This window comes from Panthera tigris, chromosome A2 (assembly GCF_018350195.1).
Source record: "Panthera tigris isolate Pti1 chromosome A2, P.tigris_Pti1_mat1.1, whole genome shotgun sequence".
Taxonomy (NCBI): domain Eukaryota; kingdom Metazoa; phylum Chordata; class Mammalia; order Carnivora; family Felidae; genus Panthera; species Panthera tigris.
In genome coordinates this window covers 78737995-78762017 of record NC_056661.1, presented here as the reverse complement: position 1 = coordinate 78762017, position 24023 = coordinate 78737995, and the positions used below count along the sequence as shown (strand labels likewise).

The window sequence follows — 24023 nt, the reverse complement described above, 5'->3', positions numbered from 1 at the left end:
CAAACCAGGCAACAACCCCCGCCCCCTCCACCCCCCACCCCCCCCATATTACTTCCTTTGCAGCATTATCCTGGGCAATTATCCATGATGTCAGAACAGATAATTCAGAGTAAGTCATATCTCCAACTTTCCTAATTTAGGCTAGCAAGGCAATGAGGAGCACAGACTGATATATCCCATACAGAAAACTGAATCTGGTAAACATTTCTCATTACCAGATCTCTGATATGTGTATATTTTCATTCTAGAAATATTTGCAGGAACATCATAACCGAACCAGACCCCAGCTAGAGGTTTTCTTTTGTCAAGGCAATTGAACAAAATACAAATCTAATACAATACTCCCTACACAACTTTTATTTTTAAAAATTTTTTAATGTTTTTATTTATTTTGACAGAGAGAGAGAGACAGAGCATAAGCGGGGGAGGGACAGAGAGAGAGGGAGACACAGAATCCGAAGCAGGCTCCAGGCTCTGAGCTGTCAGCACAGAGCCTGACGTCGGGCTCGAACTCACAGACCAAAAGATCATGCCCTGAGCCCAAGTCAGACGCTCAATCGACTAAGCCACCCAAGAGCCCCCTCCCTATACAACTTAAACATGCCTTGTATTATCTTTCATCTAGACTCTATCCAAAGATATGCAGAAATAGTAAACAAACACAAATTATCTATTTCTTCTGAACTATTTTCTAAGGAACTAAGTGGGACATTTTGTAGTAATGACATTAGATAAAACAATCTCTCAGTATATCATACCATTTACTTTAAATAAAAGATCAATACACCAAAAGAAATGCATGCCTGACATTTACAAATGTCTCTCTTTACAAGACGGGATGGCATATCATTAAATAAATATAAAATTGACATAACAAGTTCAAAATGTTATGCACTGTAATATACATGTATATATGTAAAATAAAAATTATATATATTTATACGTGTGTGAGTGTGTGTGTGTGTGCACATGTGTATGCTAAGCATATTTTTAAGAACAGGAATCCGTGTTGAAAGGCTAGCCAGTTAGGTAATGGAGGGCGGGGGCTGTTTTCATGTCCTCACCTGTCGAATGATACTCTTCACACAACGTACTGGGAGGCCTTGGTAGTTGGACTTGATGATCCACTTGAGGAGATGGTGGCCAAGCACTTCGAAGACCATGCAGACATCTGGGACACGGTTAAGGACCATCTGCAGATACATTTCCTGGAGTGATGCAATTACTCAAAGCAGCCATCGCTGTAGCACTTGGCATTTCTTTCTTTATGAAATGCAACATCACTAGTATCAATAATACCACAAGTGGTCACCTGCTGTTTCTCACCTGAATGAAGAAATCTAACACTAAGTACTCATATCCTATATGTTACTCAGTGCGTGCTCGTCACGTTCAAACAATGTGCTCACCACCATACACAGAAGTGACCACAGCGAACCCAGGAGCTGGAAGTGCTCTTTGGCATCACACGGTCCGGATGGACCACGACCCAACCCCACACCTCCCTGTGCTCTGGATCATTTCAACACCCTCCTTCCTGATAATCAGCCTTAATGAAAAGTGAACCAGGCTGAAACCTCATAAAAACTGATGAGAGGAAAACAACAACAACAACAAAAATGTCTTAGGTATCCTCCCTGACTGTCTAAATTTCCATCCCACAGGCCCTGGGTGGCTCAGTCAGTTAAGCGTCCGACTTCGGCTCAGGTCATGATCTCACAGTCCGTGAGTTCGAGCCCCGCGTCGGGCTCCGTGCTGACAGCTCAGAGCCTGGAGCCTGTTTCGGATTCTGTGTCTCCCTCTCTCTCTGACCCTCCCCCATTCATGCTCTGTCTCTCTCTGTCTGAAAAATAAACGTTAAAAAAATAAAAAAATAAATTTCCATTCCATAGAACACTTTATAAAATAGAAATTTAAAAAACATAATGAAGACATTTAATCTTTTCCTTCAGTACTATCTTTCACTGCGGAACTAGATCAACTTTAACACTATAGGCAGCTTTCAATAACACAAGATGACAATATAAGACATGGCACTAAGACCCACCTAAAATAATGAAATCTCAGGAATCTGGGTGTTTTTTTTCCCCCAATAGAAATTCTAGTCAATCACGGACTCTCCAGAACTATGATCCACCAGAGTCCATCATACAAATATATTCATATCATTCATACAGGAAAACTTCAACTGGCTCTGAAAGCCTTTGAGAATATACTGTTCATCCCTGCAAGCCGACAGATAGGTTATTAAAACAGGTTGGTTGATTTAATACTTTCTACAATACCTGGATCTACCACTCACATTACCACAATATTTGTCACTTTAAGTATTTTTTTTAAATAAAATATTTCTACAGTGTTCAAGAACATTACAGATTCATGCACAGATAATCTAAAGCCAGAAGTTTTATTTCCAACTCATTATAAAAAATGGCAAACTAAGGACTAAAGTTAGTAAAAGACACAGAGCCAAAGGCCAATAGTTCTAAGCACTGACCAAATGGGACCATAATGGTTTCTGAGCAATTTATTTAAAGGTAAGAATAGCCACTGGAATGTATACTTGCCCATAAATCAGGTGGTTTCTCCAAAGAGACCCTGTCAGCTATCCCAGCAAACTGCCTTGCAGAACTGATACAGGAGGAGGGGCTGCCATGCCTGCTCACAGACAGGCTCACCTGGGGACAGAGCAGAGGACCAGCTCTATCTTCCTATCTACCAAGGGTGGAAATGCACTCAGCAGCTAGCAGAAATGATCTTGAGGCAAAGGGCAAGGTGACAGCAGCAGGCAATGGCACTTACTAGTACCCTCGCGTCCAATCTCTAGAAGAAATACAGAATCTCCTTCAAACATATGCAGGGAGTGCTTCCCTAGAAGATTAAGGCTTAGGAGATGCAGAAACAGGATGTCGATCTGGGCTGGGGGATGGCTTTGTCCTCAGGTTTCTGGAGCCTGAGCAGGTCAAATATCAAGATCTGTTCCAAACATGATATAAAGGAGGGAGCAAAAGATCAGTCAAGGGAAGACCCTGGCTCTTGACACAGCCGATCTTTTGCTCCTTGTAATGTGTAAAGATGACTGCGGCTAATCTTTCTCTGCTCTCTACTTATACATATGTAAGGCACTCCCCAGCTTGATACTGAAGGTAGAGCCCAGTGCTTGGACAAGAAGAATGTCAAAGAGCTAGCAGCATGTACAAGAAGGATGCTGAGTAATTGTACGGCCCCAGAGAGATTACCCAAGACACCGAAACAGATTGGCAGGAATTGGGGAATATTTTGGCATACCATTTTACAACACTCGGTGATCATACTAGAGGCATTATATGGACAGTGATGGAGCACAGGAAACAGAAGTTTAAATGAGTTTGAAATACTGCCATGTTTTAAAAGTAAAAAGAAAAGCTACATTATAATTTAGCCATTAGGAAGCAGAAGAACTGTCAATAAGGATACGTATTCCATTCATGCCTGAAATCTTGAAGTCATCAATTAACTGTACTACCATGTCTTTATTTGGGTCAGTGGGATCACTTTCTCGAACCTATGGAAAGAAAAATGAATTCAAGAACAGGAAGCATTTAAGACTGAAAGTCATTTCCATTATACCAATCAAAAATGTCTTAGTAAAAGTAATGTTTTTAAAAATAAATGGTTCAGTATTTGAATTTATAAAAAATAAATTCAATTTTAATTAGTAAAACCTAAAAAAATTCCTCTATAAAATTTTAAGTCATTAATTTTTCTTACATTATTCACATTTTTGCAGTACTTACACATTTGAGCAATTTTATTTCATCCAAGGCTGTCTCTGTATAATGCTGGGCACTTTTTACAACTTTCATTGCAACAAATCTTTTCCCCCTTTAAAAAAAAAAAAAAATGCATATTTTTTATATTATCAGAAGTGATCATTATAATAAGATCTATTCAATAAACAGAAACATTTAATAACCTTTCCTTTAAAACAGTACTTTTCAAACTGTGTGGCCATAATTAAGCAACAGTTTCATGGATCAAAATAATCTCTTTTTTGTTGTGTGTTTGTTTTTTCCTAATAAGAATAAGGTAGACTGGGAAAATGTCAGAGTTCATCATGTAGAGTCAGTATTACTCTGTTAACATTTCTGTTTTAGTACGTGTGTATATGTACACTGGGCAGCGGTGCAGTTTTATACTATGGGCTCATGACTTTTTTAAAAAAGTCAGAACACTGATTTAAAGGCCTATACGTTATTATTTTACGTTTGAATATTTTTCTGCTACGCATGAATTACTAGAAGAACAGTATGTCCAATGTCATGCAGTATCACTGAATAAGCTGCAGATATATAAGCAGAAGGAAGTTAATACGTTAAGATAACCGACAAGAGAACTTCGGACTTGGGGGTGGGGGGAATGTCTAGCTGGGTGGAGCAGGCCTGTGCTACGTCCTCTCAGGCCACCAAACAAACACCTCTGCTCCTCAGCCAGCCTGTCTTATAAAGGTTGAACTAGACCAGAAATGAAATGCACGAATGACAAAGAACACTTACTGCATATCCCAGCACAGCCAGACAGTTGAGAAGTGTCCCCATCCTAGCTTCCTAATGACATGGTAGCGGCCATTGAAGAGGTCTCCAATTTTCACCGGATGGTAGCCACCTTTGATTAAAAAAATTGTTTTTTAATTTCAGAGAAATAGTAATAAATTCTCTTCCTTTGTCAGTTTTTCTTCTTTTTTTTTTTTTAAAGATTTTATTATTATTTGTTAAATGTTTATTTATATTTGAAAGAGAGAGACAGAGACAGAGCATGAGTAGGGCAGGGGCAGAGAGACAGAATCAGAAGCAGGTGCCAGGTTCCTGCCGCAAGCTGTCAGCACAGAGGCCACCGTGGGGCTCGAACTCACAAACCAGAGATCATGACCTGAGCAGAAGTCAGACACTCAACCGACTGTGCCACCCAGGCACCCCAAGACTTCATTTCTTTTTAAGTAATCTCTACACTTTGTGGGGCTTGAACTTAAAACCCTGAGATCAAGAGTCACATGTTCTACCAACTGAGCTTAATCCAAGCTCCCTCTTTTGTCAGTTCTTGATACCATGTAATCAAGCTCTAACTAATAAAATCAGATCAAAATATGTTTAACAATCTAACAGTTTTCTCAAAAATATCTTTCATCAAGAGAAAAATGTCCTTTGCCATTCTACTTGGCTTTTTGTTTGTTTGGATTTAACTTAGAAAGTAAACAAACCATCCAGTACTCCATTACAAGAATTTCAGATTTTTTATTTAAAAATTTTTTAAAGTTTATTTTTGAGAGGGAGAGGGAAACAGGGAGAGAGGAAGAGAGGAAGAGGGGGAGACAAGTGGAGAGGGGGGGAGGGGGAGGGAAGGCGGGAGGAGGAAAGAAGGGGGAAGGGGGGGAGGGGGGAGCGGGAGGGGAGGGAGAGGGAGACAGAATCCAAAGCAGGCTCCAGACTCTGAGTTGTCAGCAGAGCCCAACGCGGGGCTCAAACTCACGAACTCTGAGATCACGATCTGAGCTGAAATCGGATGCTCAAATGACTGAGCCACCAGGTGCCCGAAGAATTTCAGATTTATTATTAATTCTAGGTGTACATAATACGTACATGCCAGCTTTTGATCTTTCCAAACAACTTTTCTTCTTCTTCTAAGCAATAAATTCAATGCAAATCCTTTTGGATCAGTATAACATAACTCAGCGAAATAAAGGATGCGTACTCTGCCTAATTCTGCACACACCAATAGTTTACACACAGCCAATAAGGAATCATATAAGGTACAACAGTTTACCCTCCAAGACAGCTTGCTCCTCTCCTCACTCTTCTTCCAACCTCCAACTTCTGCTGAGAAACAGGCTGGAGAGTGAGAGAGGGCACGCTGTTAAGGCAGATACTCGGGAAAGATAAGGGTGCTTTCACAGATATCTGGCGTAAAAAGCCCTTTACTTCGCATGTGCAAGTAAAATAAGCCGGCTACAAAGCAGCGTGTATAAACATGGTACTATTTTTGTGGGCTACACAAGAAAAAATCTAGGAGGGTAAGATGTTAGCAACAAATATCTCTGGGCATAAAATTACTTTTATTCTTTTTATCTATCTTCATTTCTTACTAAAACAACAAAATACTCTCCTACTGTTTATTCTTTTAACATCCGCTTTTTTACTGCAAAGTTGTTATTTCTCACTTCTTAAATCTACAGAATTCTTACAAGTCACTCAAGAAAGACATGCATGGTTTCCACCTAGTGTTCAGAGGCTCAAAGTAGGTGCAGGAAGTATCTACGCCACATCTTTTACTACACCTAAGTATCTTTCAGAGTGCTAGGAGCAAACTTCCAAGAAATACTATGAATGTTTATGAATATTTAAAATGTTACTTAAATGAACTAGTGAAGCAGGAATTTAACCAGACACTGCGCTGCAAGATTCTTACTCTCCTACCAGTACACTGCATTTCTCGTATTTTAACATCAAAGTCTTTAACAACATTTTGGGTAAAAGATATGAACTAAAAGATAATAAATGAGGAATAAAATATAGCAAATTATTAAATGGATGGATGGGTGCTGACTAAACTCGCTGTGGTAATCATTTCACAATAGACACATATATCAAGTCATTATGCTGAACACCTTAAGTTTATACAGTGCTTATACAGTATTTATATATTATTAAATACATCTCAAAAAAAAACTGGAAGAAAAAAATGGCTGATTACTTACTGAGAAGGTTAGACTACAATTGAAGTAGGCTCTGAGTTTACAATTCAGTTTTGAACCATTAACATTAACACTGAAAAGAAGGAGGAAAAAACCTATAATTTACCCAGTACAAATTAGGGGCATTGTACTAGGCACTTTATTTTCAAAACCACGTTCCATGAAAAGAAACATAAACTACAATATGTTCCATAACGTTCCATGGCAAGGGTGGGGAGAAGAAGAGAGGAGAAGTCTGTTTGGGAAATGCAAAGTTCAACGAAGCAGAGAGGATTCTTGACCAAAAGGGTTCTAAAAGCCCAAAGTTTTCATGCATGAAGGGACCTCAAAGAGAAGGGAGCCTGCTGCAAATTCCAGACATATTTGCACAGGAAATGATTCCTTCAAAAAAACAAGTCACATTTCACAACACGAAGTATTTTTTTTTATTTTTTTTAATTGTGTTTTTAATGTTTATTTATTTTTGAGAAAGAGAGCAACAGAGACAAAGCGTGAGCAGGGGAAGGGCAGAGAGAGGGGGACACAGAATCCGAAGCAGGCTCCAGGTTCTGAACTGTCAGGACGGAGCCCAATGTGGGGCTCGAACCCACGAACTGTGAGATCACAACCTGAGCCGAAGTCGGACGCTTAACCGACTGAGCCACCCAGGCACCCCTCACAACACAAAGTATTTAGGAAACGCCGGTGTCTCTGAAATTTCTTACAACCACCCCACCAAGCAGATGGTACAGTTTCTCCACTGCTGAAACAGACACAAGTCTCAGACATAGTGCTTAGTAGGTTCAGGGCTGGAAACTGGGTCTGACTCCAAAGTCCACACTGTGTCCACCAGGAAGAAATGAGCTTCATTTTCAACAACTGTAGGACTATTTCCTGGACTTAGTATACAGGGAACACTTGATAGCTTAATTAAAAGCTCCTGACTACTTAATTGCATATCAGTGCCAACATTAAAGTCGCTAAGTTTAAAAATAATTTAATTATGCATAAAGAGAAGAAACTGGTATCGCTATGCTATGTTTCAGATTTGAATTCTCAAACAGCCCAGAGTGCGTCCACATGGGCAAGAACAGAAGAGCACGGTTTCCAATGTAATCACAGCAGAAGCCAGCTGCTCCTTTTCTCAATGGGACTTTGAAAGTTGAAGAAAGGAAATTACTAGTTTAGTCCATTTATCTCAGGAGCCCAGAGATGAGCTAAGAATAATGTAACCTAGCAGAGGATAAAAAAAAAAAAGAAGAAGAAGAAGAAAAAGAAAGAATAACATACCTAAAAACAGGCCAACTAAACAAGAGAGGCAGAGAAGCAATTTTTGAATAAAAGTGCTAAAACATCTATCCTTTTATTTTGAACATTTGACATAAATTTGACAATTTCAAGTCTATATTCTACATATTCTCCTACCCTAACTCCCAGATTGCTACAGAAAATAAGTCTCTTCTGACCATTTCTCAATCTCTTTGTCACAGAAGGGTAACTAATACTCATGCTGCCAGAAAGGTTGAGCATGACTCCCCAGAGCAGAGCAACCACATCAACCTAACGAACACCCGCGGAATTAGAGAAAATGGACCCTTCAGGAACTCTGCCAAAAAAAATTCTCCAGTTCCCTGAGATCAGCTAACAGCATGCACCCATAATGACCATTAGCGATGGCCACTCCATGGCTCAGAACACCACCTAGCACACAAGGAATCTCACGACCAGTCACAGACTACACAAGAGCCTCTCCTATTGCTGCTGTACCACAGGCAGTACTGGAGTAGACCCTGCTCGTGGCATTGGGCAGAGTACCAGAAAGACTCAAGCACTTGACAACTACCATGGCTTTGGGGTTTGGCTGACATATTTGTATTTCACTATGTGTATTATTTAGTGTAAAGGTCATGCACTTAGCACTGAGAAGTTTTCCTCTGATTTTTAAAGAACGTTAGAACAAAAATATTAGATTTGATTACAAATACAAGAGAATAAAAATGGATTAAGTAATTACATTCATTCACTGATTTCTTCTCTGACTCCTGGTCCTCCAGCACATTCACAAAAAGTGTAACTCAGGTTCTATTTGTAGTATTAGGGATCCAAAGAAGACAATTCTAAAATGATGTTTCTTAGCTGTTCTGGAATTACTGGTCAAAGATAAAGAGGACTCCCTTTTCCTTGCTGAGCCCAAATTAATCAATTTGACTGAATCAAAAGTTCAGAATTCTGTCAGATACAATAGTCTGGAAGGATTTGCAGCAAAGTCTTTATTTTCCACCGAAGGTATATTATTACTTTTTTTTTTTTTTTATAAGACACTAGTTTCTCAGTACTGTGATGGGGAGGTTTCTCTCACTAACCAATGAAGGCTTTCAAAAGTCATAGAAAATACTTGAGAATCACTTCCAACACAGTCTTAAAAAAGGAAGGGACGCTAAAAAGAAATCTGTTCACAGAACGATAATACAGACATATCTGGGGAATCACTGAAGATTTCTATGTTCCTTTCCTCAAAAGGTAATAGAACAAGTAGACAGAAAAGCACTAAGAATATGGAAGATTTGAATATACCATCAACCAACTTGATGTAATTGACATTTAGAGAACACTCAACAGCAAATATATATTTTTTAATACATGGAACACGTATCAACATTAACCAAATACTGGGCATAAAACAAGTTTCAACATCAATTAAAAGATGCATAAAGCATGCTCTCAGACCACAACAGAATTAAATTAGAAATGAGTAACAGAAAATACCACAAAATTGAGAAACTAACCCATTTCAAAATAACCGATGGGTTAAAGAAGAAATCAAAAGGAAATTATAAAGTATTCTACACTAAATGAAAGTGAAAACTTAAGATCAGAATTTGTGATGGGGCGTCTGGGTGGCTTAGTCGGTTAAGTGTTCAACTTCGGCTCAGATCATGATCTCATAGTTCATGAGTTCGAGTCCCGCGTCAGGCTCTGTGCTGACAGCTCAGAGCCTGGAGCCTGTTTCAGGTTCTGTGTCTCCCTCTCTCTCTGCCCTTCCCCCACGCACGCTGTCTCTCAAAAATAAATGCTAAAAAAAAAAAAAAAAAAAAAAAAAAAAAAAAAGAAGATCAGAATCTGTGAAATGTTGCTAGAAACATTAACACTTAAGAGGAATATTTAGAGCTCTAAATGTCTACATCAGAAAAGAAAAAAAGATCTCAAATCAATAAGCTGTTTCCAGACTAAGAAAACAGAAACAGAACAAATGTAACCCAACGTAAGCAGAAGGAAAAAAGAATAAAAATAATAGCAAAATCTGTGAAATAAGAAGCATAAAAAATAGAAAAACAAATCAGTGAAACCAAAAGCTGGCTCTATGAGAAAATTAAAATCATAAACTGGCTAAGTTGACCATGGACAAAAGTCAGAAAACACGAATTAGCAATATGAGTGAGGTGACACCACTACATACTTTTACAGCTATTAGAAGAATAATAAGAGAGTATTACAAACAATTTTATGCCTATAAATATGAAAACATAGATGAAATGGACACATACCGTGAAAGACACAAAATACCCAACCTCTAATCAAGAAATATATACCTAAATAACTTTATATTGGTTTTCTAAAAATCAGTTTGTAGTTTATTTTCCCATAAAAAAATGAATTGGTGAATAATTTCACACATTTACAGGAAAAATACTAACAATTCTACACACTTCAAAACTGAAAAGGAGGAAACACTCCCAATCCCATTCTATGAAGCCAGCATTACTTTCATTCCAAACGCTGGCAAAGGGTAAGAAACCTACAGACCAATTTTCCCCATGATGGCAATATAAAAACCGAAATGAAATTTTATCAAATCTAATTAAACAATATATAAAACAGTTAATACTCCATGACCAACTGGGGTTTATTCCAGGAATAAAAACTTAGAAACCATATGATCAGCTAGATAAACACAGAAAAAAAACATTTCCTGATGTCCAACATGAATTCCTGATCAAAATTCTTGACAAAGCAAGAACAGAAACGCCTCTGTGAAAAACCTACAGGCAGCATCAGACTTAAAGTTGCCAGGGAACTATAAGAAGAGGGGGCTCATTCCTAGATTAAAAGATTGAAAAGGGGGTGCCTGGGTGCCTTGGTTAAGCATCTGACTTCTGTTCAGGTCATGATCTCACGGTTTTTGAGTTCGAGCCCACATCGGGCTCCTTGCTGACAGGACAGAGCCTGCTTGGGATTCTCTTTCTGCCCCTTCCCCTCTCTCAAAATAAATAAATAAATTGAAAAAAAAAAAAAAAAACCCTCATGAATATAATCTCTGTCATTATACCAAATAGTCTCTGTAACACTAATGAATGGGAGAGAACGCTACAGGGAAACTCAGAGCAAAGGAAAATCCTTCAAAAGAGGGTTCCTATTTATTTATGACCAAAAGAAGTAACAACAAAACTCACTTGAGTATAAAATAAATGCAGAAACAATTTTTGCAGTAGAGCCAGAGATTTAAGTGTAACACATAGATTGAGAGACACTGAATATATGAAATGTTAATATAAAGTCCAACAAATAATTTTAAGCTCTTGCCTACTAGCAATTACTCATTCAGGTATGTGTTTCAAAAAGGATTATGATTTGAATCACACCAGCATTTACTAGCTAGTTAACACTGAGCAAATTGCTCTTTTTCTCTGGGTTACTCTTGCCCCTGTGGTCACTCGCTCAGAACCACACATGGGGACATATTAAGTGCCAGCTAAGTGTTTACTGTTGTTCTGCCATTATCCAAACCCACTACGACTAATGACACAGATTAATGAGTCAGCAGGCCAGGATTCAGGGTAGTGTCTAGAGCTACTTAAGATGGTAAAACTAACTGACCCAAAGTGTAATTGAATTCATTAATGTAGCCCAATCAGCAAAAGTTTTGTGACACTCCAGATATGATGATTTATAGCTGTCAAATGTCATAAAGAAAGAAAGTTACTTTTTTTAAGGTTTTTATTTTAATTCCAGTAGAGTTAACATACAGTGCTATATTAGTTTCAGGTATAAAATACAGGGATTCAGGGGCGCCTGAGTGGCTCAGTCCATTAAGCGTCCGACTTTGGCTCAGGTCATGATCTCACGGTTCGTGGGTTCGAGCCTCGCATCAGGCTCTGTGCTGACAGCTCAGAGCCTGGAGCCTGTTTCAGATTCTGTCTCCCTCTCTCTCTGCCCCTCCCCCACTCACGCTCTGTCTCTGTTTCAAAAATAAACATCAAAAAAAAATTTAAATATAGTGATTCAACAATTCTATACATTACCCAATGCTCATCATAATAAGTGTATTCCTTAATCCCCATCACCTATTTCACTCCCCACCCCACACATACCCTACCTTCATTCTGAAAACCAGAACAGAAACAGTTAAGAGTCTGTTTCTAGTTTGGCCTTCTCTTTTTCCTTTGCTCACCTGTATCTTAAATTCCACAAATGAATGACATCATATGGTATTTGTTTTTCTCTGATTTATTCTTCCTTGCATTATACTCTCTATCCACATAGCTGCAAATGGCAAGATTTCATTCTTTTTACGGCTAGGTAATATTCCATTGTACATATACACATCTTGTTTATCTATTCAGCTACTGATGGACACTTGGGCTGCTTCCAGTTTGTCTATGGTAAATAACCTTGCAAAAAACATAAGGGTGTGTGTATCCATTTCAATTAGCGTTCTCATTTGGGGTAAATACCTAATAGTGCAATTACTGGATTGGAGGGTAGTTCTGTTTTTTGAGGAACCTCCATACTGTTTTCCACAGTGGCTGTACTAGCCTGCATTCCCGCCAAGCGTGCAAGAAGGTTTCTTTTTCTCTACATCCTACCCAACACATGTTGTTTCTTGTGTTTTTGATTTTAGCCATTCTGACAAGTGTGATGTGATATCTCATTATGGTTTTGATTTGCATTGCCCTGAGGATGAGTGATGCTGAGCACCTTTTCATGTGTCTGTTGGCCAGGTAGATGCCTTCTTTGGAGAAATGTCTGTTCATGTCTTCTGCCCATTTTTTAATTGGATTATTTGTTTTTTGGGTGTTGTATCAGTTCTTCATATATTTTGGATACCAACACTTCATCAGTTATGTCATTTGCAAATATCTTCAGGAGATTGTCTTTTGGTTTTGATTGTTTCCTTTGCTCTGTAGAAGCTCTTTATTTTGATGTAGTCCCAACCGTTTATTTTTGCTTTTATGTCCCTTGCCTCAGGAGGCATATCTAGAAAAATACTGCTATAGCCAATGTTAGAGAAATTACTGCCTGTGCTCTCTTCAAGGACTTTTATGGGTTCAGGTCTCAATTTAGGTCTCTATTCCATTTTGAGTTTATTTTTGTGTATGGTGTAAGAAAGTGGTCCAGTTTCATTTTTCTGCATGTGGCTGTCCAGCCTTCCCAACACTATTTGTTGAAGAGACTTTTTCCTATTACATATTCTTTCCTGCTTTATCGGAAATTGACCATATAATTATGGGTTTATTCCTGGGTTTTCTACTCTGTTCCAGTGATCTATGTGTCTATTTTTGTGCCAGTACCATACTGTTTTGATTACTACAGCTTTATAACATGACTTGAAGTCTGGAATTGTGTACCTCCAGCTTTGCTTTGCTTTGCTTTTTAAAGACTGCTTTGGCCATTTGGGGTTTTTTGCGGTTCCATACAAATTTTAGGATTGTTTGTTCTAGTTCTATGAAAAATGCTGTTGGTATTTTGATAGGGACTGCTTTAAACCTATGCTTTGGTTATTATAGACATGTTAACAGTGTTTTTCTTCTAACCCATAGCATGGAATATCGTTCCATTTCTTTCATCAATGTTTGTAGTTTTCAGAGTACAGGTCTTTCACCAGTTTGGTTAAATTCATTCCTAGGTATTTTATTATTTTTGGGTGCAACTGTAAATGGGACTGTTTTCTCAATTTCTCTTTCTGCTGCTTCATCATCGATGTACAGAAATGCAACAGATTTGTGTATATGACTTTGTATCCCGCAACTTTAGTGAAATCAGTTATCAGTTCTAGCAGGTTTTTTTGGTGGAATCTTTTGGGTCTTCTACATGTGGTATCAGGTCATCTTCAAACAGTCAAAGCTTTACTTCTTCCTTACTGATCTGGATGCCTATTATTTCTTCTTGTTGTCGACTGTTGTTGCTAGGACTTCCAGGATAAGAAAAAGTGGTGTGACTGGATATCCCTGTCTTGTTCCTGACCTTAGAGGAAAAGCTCTCAATTTTTCCCTGTTGAATATGATGTTCGCTGGGTTTTTTTTTTTTTTTTCATATATGGCCTTTATTATGCTAAGGTACGTTCCCTCTAACTTACTTTGTTGAGGGTTTTTACCATGAATTAATGTTGTACTTTATCAAATGCTCTTTCTGCATCTATTGAAATGATCACATGCTTTTTATCTTTTCTTTTATTGACGTGATATATCAAGTTGATTGTAGAAACTTATCTTTTTATTAATGGTTTATCCAAACATTAAAATATAAAAGTACCAAGATTTCCAAAATTCAAGTTAAATGTAATTTCCCAAGAGATACGAGTATCAAAAAAAAAAAAAAAAAAAAAAAAGTGGGGCTTATCATTGTCTTATTAAAACGCTGGCTTCTATCATGGTTGCTCTCTCTCCCCTCTCTCTGCTAAGCTAGCTGCTTGTTGAGAGCAGCCCTGTAGAGAGGCTCGTGTGGCAAGTAACTGAAGCCTCTAGTCAAACAGCATGAGGAATTCAGACCTTCCAACAGCCAGTGAAATGATGAGAGAAGGAGATCCTTTGGGTCAGTCAAGCCTTCAGATTACTGCAGCCTCAGCATGACTGTAACACCTCATGAGAAAATCCTGTCCAGAACCAACCAGATTATCTGAACATCTTTTGAACAGAGACCTTGGTAGCCTTTGTTCCAGACTACCTTTCAAGGTTTTCCAAAGTGAGTAACTTTGGAAAACAGACATACCATCTCCTTCTGGAGAAGAGGGCGCAGTGGTTTCTGTCCAGTATGATAAGTATGTCCCCTCAGGAACAAAGGCGGGGAGGTGTGGCTGCATGCCCATAAAAGATTAGAGCTTCCTAAGCTTGGCGCTCCATGGTGTGCAAAGCATCCACCTGGGCCTGCCTCCACATGGCCCTGTGGGATTTGGAGGGTAAGGGGAACCAGTATGAACATGAGTACATGCTGCTTGTGGTGCTGTAAGTAATAAAATCCTTTGTTTCTGACTCGGGAGTCTCATGTCTTCTGTAAGCACTATGAAAATGGCTGGCTAGCTTGTTAGCTTGCAAGAAGAGTAAAATCTCAGAAATGTCTTGGTTCTTGTTAGATTTATCTTCAGCACCAAGAAGTTTAGAGTGACTAGTTTACTTTCCTCTTATGAAAACTGTCAGTCTCATAACCACTGCATTTCCTTCCTTGATGACCAAGAAACAGAGGAAAATGTGCAACATTTTTTCATTGTACATATATCTATTAATAAACCTTTATGTATCAAACTTAATGTAACTAATTATTTTTATTCTAGAATTTCCTCATCTATTTGTCTATTGTATTCTATGTATTTTATGTGTAAAATGTCTCCACACTATGTGAAAGTGTTCGGATACAATCAACAGCTACTTATCTTTCAGGATAAGCTCAAACAAGGTCCTCTCCTAGAAAGTATTTCCTGATTTTCCTGGCTGAGGAGAAGTTTCTGTCCTGTGCTTGTCTTATGTACCTCCATAATGCCTCATCATGTTCTGTTACGGAGCAAAATATTTTAATTATTCTTTTTTTCATGTCTTCCTGGAAGATTTTAAACACTACCAGGGCAAGAGATAGTATCCTCACCACAGAGTACCTGGATCACAACAGGCAAATTAATAAACACATGAGAGAGAGAGAGCACAGAACACAAGAGACATGGATGGTTCTCTGTTCCTTGGTATGATGTGAGGGGAAAATGCGCAAGGCTTTGCCAGTTTAAGATGTGGGTTAAATTTAAATTCTGGGTTAATATTACACAGAAAAACAGAGGAAGGCCCAGAAGGAATAAGAGATAGCATGAGGAAAATTACAACAGCAGGAAGGCATGCTCATGATAAAATAAATACTTGTGTTTGATGCTAAGAAAGCAAGCAAGAAAAGCACACTGGCATCAGACTGTGAAGAGCCTTGAGAGTTGCTCAAGGGTAGACTTTCATTATTAATTGTGAACAAAATTTAGTAACACAGTATATCCTTAGAAGATTTCCCTTTATTTGTCTTCTGATCAGATAGGGAAAACAGGAAACTAACAATTTAAATATATCCCAAGTAATATCATATAAAAACACCACTAAGAGAATTGTATAGTGGAAAACTTGTATTTTTTTATACTGCAAAATTAAAATGTATAGTACTCAAAACAAACTGCTAAGATGGAAATCGAGTTGTGATAAGATTTATAAGATCCTGAACACAGCCATAATGGGATCTACAAACATTTAAGGGTTAAAGTCCGCTAACAGCTCCCAATGTTTACAAAATTAGAATGTGATTCTAAACAAAAACCAAATACAGTAAGGATTTTATCTGCTTTTATGATCAATAACTAGGTTTCCTGTCATTTTAGTGCTATAATTTTGTAGCTACAGCAAAATTTTTCTAAACTATAGTGATGTTGACACTTTCACTTTGCTAGAAAAGACCCTCAAGAATGACAGAGCCCACAGTGGACATGCAAATTGCATATTGGGGCAAGCCAGACTCTAAAAGCCTAATCTCTACATTCTGTAGTCTAGAACATTCTGAATCATCCAGCAAGAATGGTTTAGAACTCAGCATTCTAGGGATGCCTGGGTGGCTCAGTTGGTTGAGCATCTGACTTCGACTTTGGCTCAGGTCATGATCTCACGGTTGTTGAGTTCGAGCCCTGCACTGGGCTCGCTGCTGTCAGCGCAGAGCCAGCTTGGGATCCTCTATCCTCCTCTCTCTCTCTGTCCATCCCCGGCTTGCGCACTCACTCTCTCTCAAAAATGAACAACCATTAAAAAAAAAAAACAGTGCTTTTTTTAATTTTTTAAAATGTTTTATTTATTTTTGAGACAGAGACAGAGTACGAGAGGGGAAGAGGCAGAGAGAGCAGGAGACATAATCCACAAAGCAGGCTCCAGGCTCTGAGCTGTCAGCACAGAGCCCTACATGGGGCTCGAACCCATGAACCACGAGATCATGACCTGAGCCCAAGTTGGACGCTCAACCGACTGAGCCACCCAGGCTCCCCAAAACACACAGTATTCTATAAATGCACCTTGGAGGTTGTTGGTAGTCCTTAAAAATGCATAGGAGTAAACATCAGATCATAAATGGTTAATGGCTGTTTTTAAGAGACCAAGGGCAAAGATTCACTTGACTCTGTAATTTGGGTCACAAGCTTTTTTTCTCATACATACACATAGAACTAAGTGTGTAATTTCACTGAAAATATATTGTGCATACTAATAGCCTACCAATCTCAGAATTCACAGTTAAAGAGAGTTAAAAGACACATTTTATATTCATTATCAACAAGTTCTATTGTTTCTTAAATACACTATGCCAGGCATAGCCATTGGTCTTTTCATGTATCTTTGATAGGAGAATCTAAACCATTCCTCTACGAAATACATTGTTATAAAATTTGCCCTTATATTGAAAAACACAGTCAACAGAAACTAAACACAGATTCTTTAAAGTCCATTTGAGAATCTAGTTAATACATCTACTTAATAGGGGCATCTGGGTGGCTCAGTCGGTTGAGCATCCTACTTAGGCTCAGGTCATGATCTCACAGTTCGTGGGTTCAAGCCCTGCATCAGGCTCTGTGCTGACAGCATAGAGCCTAGAGCCTGCTTCGAATTCTGTGTCTCCCTCTCTCTCTGCTCCTCCCCCGTTCATGCTCTGTCTCTCTCTCTCTCTCTCTCCTTCAAAAAAAAAAAAAAAAAAAAAAAACAACACAAAAAACATCTACTTAATAGTATGCTGTAAGATAAATACTCTGGAGGACTGATAGAGGTGTTAATTTTTCAGGTGTTAGTTTTGTCATTTCATGAAATCAGTCTTTATGTCCATGCTTCTGCATTAATTTTGATTATCTGCAGTTTTGAGGGGTTTTTTTGTAAACCAATTTCTCAGAGAAAAATATGTCCCCAGAATTTGCATGTAACCTAACAATTTATGTGGGTCCTCTATGAATGAAGGTCTATCTGACTGGATACAAAATCTTTGGCTCACCATTTCTTTTCTTGAGTATGTCAAATGCATTACTCTATTTTCTTTTGGCCTAAAGCGTTGATGTACAGAAGTGTGATAACAATCTGACATCCCCCCCACCATGACATGTGGTCTTTCTGCCTAAAAATTTTATCACTACATCAAGCAGGCAAAAGCTGTAATACTGATTGGGATTTTATGATTTTTATAGATTTTACATCTTATTTCTTCTTCTTGCCCTTTTCCTTAGTTGTGTTGTGGGCAAAAGAAGAGTAAATAGATACTGACTCAAATTCTAAAAGGATACACTTTCTCCTTTTAGTAAACACGGGCTTTAGTACAGGAACCTGGACATTGTTCATATATACTCAAAGATTCTGGGCTCACTTCTTGGTTATTAATTATGTTCTGGATAAGTTAAAATACAATATATTAAAATATGAATGGGGGGGAGGTGTTGCCTGGGTGGCTCAGCTGGTTAAGCATCCAAGTCCTGATTTCAGCTCAGGTCATAATCTCACAGTCGTGATATAGAGTCCCGCATCAGGCTCCACACTGATCATGGAGCCTGCTTAAGACTGTCCCTCTCTCTCTGCCCCTCCACCGCTCATGCACCCCACCCCACCCCAAAAGAACAAAAAATACGAACTAGGGAAACAACTGATTTTAGAATGAGAAAGTCTTAGGTAAAAGCAGAGTTTAGAAATCAGAAGACAGGTGAAAAGTACTGAGGCTTCTTTCAGTAACTAAGACACTTTTAAAGTAAAAGAACCCTGAGAGCAGTTGCCTGGCTATTTAAAACCAAAGGTCATAATTATATGCACTCAGATATCAATATATAACTGAAAGATTAAGTTCCTTCAAGACGTCAAGGCCTATTGTTATTTTTGGCTCCTACTGACCATAAGAGCGCAAGGATGTACGAAAACACACGGCAATATCTGACTCAACCACATACCCGCAGGCATTTTCCCATCTATCTCTTGTAAAAAATGAAGAATAACATGTTGTGAATAATCCCAATTCTCAACTAAAGAAAATATAAAAACGGGAAAAAGAACATAGGTTTTAGATTCAAAGGACTACAAATGTGTAAGTCAAAGGTCTTAACAAATATATGGAAAACAGAACTTATTTTTGAGGGGCACTTGGGTGGCTCAGTTGGTAAAGTGTCCAGCTCTTGATTTTGGCTCAGGTCACAATCTCGTAATTTGTGAGATCGAACTCTGCATTGGGCTCTGTGCTGACAGCATGGAGCCTGCTTGGGATTCTTTCTCCCTCTCTCTCTGCCCCTCTCCTGCTCACTCATGCTCTCTCTCTCTCTCCCTCTCAAAATAAATAAACATTAAAAAAAAATAACTTATTTTTGAATCTCAATCTAAAGTCCCATCTAGTTTTATAATCCAAGAGTAATTCATGCTTTTTAGTTTAATCATCATGAGAAAGCCTAACTCATGTACCAACTTGTAAATTACTCCTATGTTAGGTACCCAACACAGCATTTACATATAGTTAGGACTTTAGGCTTGTGGCTTCAGACTTACGGCTTATAATCTATGCCAGACAAAAAGAGTATTAAATGAATTTATGCTCCAGGAAAAGCAGTTAAATGATTACACCCAAAACAGATACAGCTAAACATACTTGGGGAGTCAGCAACGTCCTTTAATTTCTTGTGACATTCTTCTGACAAACTGTATTCTCTAAAAAAGGATGCCAACAGTATCTTCCACACCACTTGCTCTTCTAGAACCCTGATGTTCTATTATCAAGAAAAGGAACTCTCTACTTCTCTTCTTTACAGGTCTGACTGGCTTCTGAGATACTTCCAAACAAAAGAATGTAGTACAAGTAAGTGACTGGGTGATTTCTGAGGCTAGGCTGTACAAGGCGATGAAACTGTCACTTTGTAAGGTAGGTATCTGCTTTTGGAACTCTGGCACCAAGTAAGAAGTCTGACTACTCTGAAGCCGTCATGCTATGAGGAAGCCAAGCCACATGGAGGTGTTCCAGCTGGCAGTTCTAATGGTCCAATCCTTCTGGTCCAGGGGCCAGATATGAGAGTAAGCTTTCAGATAATTCTAGGGCCCAACTATCAAGTCACTTCAAGCCTTTGAGATGTCTCAGCTGAAGCCACAGATATCATGAGGCAGAGACAAACCATCCTAGCTTTGCCCTTTCTAAATTCCTGATCCATAAAATCATGAGCAAAATTAAAAGTTGGCATAAGGCTGCAAGTTCTGGGATAATTCGTTATACAACAATAATAACCAGAAGAGTCATTACTCTGCTCACCACAACAGCTATGTTAAAAGCTCCTCTGTTCTGCAAGAAAGAGGTAACCTCAATCTTTCCAAGACTACTATCCTCCCAAATCACTCATTTAATTCTTTCCTTGCTGGTCCTTCAACCTCTCTTCAGACTGCTTCTCTTCTGCCTAGAAATATGCTCAAGGTATCCTGTCCCAAAATCAACTTTCCCTGGTTCATATGCGACCTCACCCCCCAACAAGCTATAAAATGTTCTCTTCATTTGATGGCTAAGTTTCATGCAAGAACCTGCTATGGTCTCTCCAGTATGCCTGGACATCTCCATGACCCATCACTGGCCCCAGTCATTGGTGTCACTGGGAACTCTCCCTGCAGGTAATTCTCACTGGCCTTGTCTTAGCTTTCACCCTCCTCAAAATGTGGCTCAACTGAATGCTGCTATTTATTATATCCTTCTGTCTTGAAAACTCATACTTTTATGCCTCAGACCTAATAGTCTTAGAACACTACCATCTCAGTTGTATTACTAATATAGGAAAAATGAGTATTCTCCTGGGAAGAGTTTGGGTCTGGAAGTCTGATGAGAGATTCAAGTTTGAACGTTCATGCTGAATAGGAGTGACATAGTGAAAAGAGCTGAGTAGGCTGAAAGGATCAATAAAAGTTGTAGAAAGAGGTAACATGATTTTAATTAGCATATAAAAGGACAAAAGAGTAAAGCATAATCAAGATATGATGAAGAAATTATAGTCTAAGAGTTAAATCTTCTTTAAAAAATAAACACAGGGGCACCTGGGTGCCTCAGTCCAACTTCACCTCATAGTTCATGAGTTCAAGCCCCACGTCGAGTCCTGCACTGACAGTGTGGAGCCTGCTTCAGAGTCTGTGTCTCCCTCTTTCTCTGCCCCTCCAGGGCTCATGCTCTCTCTCTCTTTCTCTCAAAAATAAATAAAGTTTTAAAATAAAGTAAAATAAACACATCACATGACACAAAAAGAATAAAATAAAAATATGAAGGACATTATTAACATTAGAAATGTTAAATACAAATAGCCAGTCTTCCTAAAAATCAAATGAGTAAAATAAAAACAAAGAGATTATTGGTAATACCATGTAGTTAGTGGTGCCATGTGGAACCATACTCATGTACTTCCAACATATGTATAAATCAGTATAATCTTTTTGGAGGGCAACTGGTGACATTTTTTTTTAAGATTTTATTTTTACGTAATCTCTACACCTAATGTGGGGTTCGAACTCACGACCAGGAGATCAAGAGTCACATGCTCCAGTGCCTGAGCCATCCAAGCTCCACAACTGTTGACATTTTAAAATCAAAATATGCTGTGCTTAAAACTAGCTAATCCTCTCTACATATTTATGCTCAAAACAAATGCATAAGATGAATATACAAGCAGCTCCCAGTAGCATTATTTACAATAGTGAAAACTGAAAACCTTTAAATATCTGATCAATACACAGTTAAAGTAAGTAAATAAGAACACAACATTATACAGATAACAATGATGCAGAACTATATTTAGATTCATGGAACTGATTCCATACATGTTGCTGGGAAAAAAATAGCATCATATGGATTATGCACAGATCAATTTCATTTATGGAAGTTATACACATATGGATGGATGTGCATATGTACGTATTAATTTCTGGATAAACCCTTTCAATTCACCTTGGAGAAATGGGACTGTGAAAAAGCGTTGGAAGTAAAAGTGAGAATTTTAAGTTTTTGCTTACTTCCTACTTTGTTTGAATTTTTAACATTAAGCATATAAAACTTTCACAATAATTTTTTGAACTAGCAAATAAGAAGTAAACATATATTCCACAATATAAAGAGCTATACTGGGGTGCTTGGGTGGCTCAGTTGGTTAAGCGTCCAACTTCAGCTCAGGTCATGATCTCACAGTCTGTGAGTCAGAGCCCTGTGTTGGGTTCTGTGATGACAGCGCAGAGCCTGGAGCCTGCTTCGGATTCTGGGTCTCCCTCTCTCTCTGCCCCTCCACTGCTCATGCTCTATCTCTCTCTCTCAAAAATAAATAAACATTAAAAAAAAATTTAATAGTAAATAAAGAGCTATAGGAATATGCATATTTGGTCACTTTCCACCATGGGTGTGAACCTCAAGTTCTAACATCAAAAGCCGATAAGGAAATGGGGGCATCACAACAGTGTTAAAACCGTTAATAATAAATCAGGACATCTGGGGTAGCAGTATACTTTCCCATGTACTGGGAGTGGAGGAAAATTCTCATGGACTCTCTAGTGAAAACAACGTATGTTACTATGAACCATGGCCTCAGCACATTCATGTGAGTACATATGCATGCACACACAAATAGAAACTCCAAAGAAGATATGTAAATGGCCAATAAGCATATGAAAGGATGGTCAATATCAATAGTCTTTTAAAAATGAAAATCAAAATCACAATGAGATACCACTTCCATAAGAACAGAATGGCCAAAACAAAAGTAAGTATTGGCAAGGATACAGAGAAATGATAATCCTCATATACTGCTGGTGGGGATGGGTATACAGTGACATGTGGCTGCTTTACAAATCCAGTCTGACAATTCCTCAAGATACTTAAACATGGAATTACAATATGACCCAACAATTCCACGCCTAGGGTTACCCAAGAAAAAGAAAACATGCCCACTTAAAAACTCATATACAAAGTGTATGTATATGTATGTGTATATATAGTAGCATATTTTTGATAGCCAAAGAGGAGAAACAACCAAATGTACACCAAATGATAAATGGATAAACAAAATATAATATATCTCGACCACAGAATATTATTCAGTATAAAAAGGGAGAAGGTACTAATACATGCGACATCAGGGACCAAAGTTAAAAAGATGCTGAGCCAGCCACAACAGGCTACACACTATAGTGCTCTCTTTACACCAAATGTCCAGAATAAACAAACTCATACACAAAGCAGATCAGTGGTTGCCAAGGACTGGGAAGAACAGGGAAGAGGACTGACAGCTAATGAACGTGATTCTTGTTTAGGGTGATGAAATGTTCTGGAATTAGACAGTGCTAACAGCTGCCCAGTCTGTAAATACACTGAAAACCAATAAATCGCAGCCTTTAAAGTGGGAAATTTTGTGTACAGTACTCCTCTCTTCCTAGCAGTTTCAATTAGCCATGGTCAACTGCAGTCTGGAAGCAGGTGACCCTCCTTCTGGCGTATCACCAGGGATCAACAGTAGCCTAATGCTAGGTCACAGTGCCTACGTCATTCCCCTCCTATCACCAGGAGATCAACAGTAGCCGAACACTAGGTCCGTCATTCCCTCACTTCATGTCATCTAGCAGGCATTTTATCATCTCACATCACCACTACCACAAGGGTGAGTACAGAACAGTAAGACATTTTGAGAGAGTGAGAGAGTGAGAGAGAGAGAGAGAGAGAGAGAGAGAGACTGACCACATTTACACAATAACTTTTATTATAGTATACTGTAATAACTGTTCTATTTTATTATTGTTGTTATCTCTTATTGTGCCTGATTTGTTTATAATTTAAACTTCATCACAAGCATGTACGTAAAGGAAAAAAACATAGTATGTATAGGGTTTGCTACTACCTGAAGCTTCAGGCATTCACTGGAGGGTCCTGGAAAATAAGCCCCATGGATTAGGGTTTGGGGGAAGTATTGTAATCAATACAGAAAACTGCAGGAAGAAAAAAATAGCAAGTTTTCAAGTACTGCTAGTCAATATAAAATAGGAAAAAGAAAAAAACAACAACAAAATCTAAAACTCTTTTACTT

At 38.4% G+C, this 24023-nt stretch overlaps 1 protein-coding gene across 20 annotated transcripts in view; it reads right to left on the bottom strand.

Annotated features, from left to right (window-relative positions):
* Window positions 1-24023, bottom strand: part of SRPK2 (SRSF protein kinase 2) — a 312538-nt gene that overhangs the window by 97854 nt on the left and 190661 nt on the right. For all 20 annotated transcript variants that reach the window (XR_006210657.1, XR_006210660.1, XR_006210663.1 and 17 more), the window contains 4 exons: window positions 4536-4644; window positions 3777-3864; window positions 3457-3544; window positions 1065-1171 (listed from right to left, as the gene is read on the bottom strand). Coding sequence is in view for 12 of the 20 variants with exons in the window: in XM_042964799.1 (XP_042820733.1) it covers window positions 1065-1171; window positions 3457-3544; window positions 3777-3864; window positions 4536-4644 (392 nt within the window). In the remaining 8 variants the exon portion in view is untranslated. The remainder of the gene's footprint in view (window positions 1-1064; window positions 1172-3456; window positions 3545-3776; window positions 3865-4535; window positions 4645-24023) is intronic.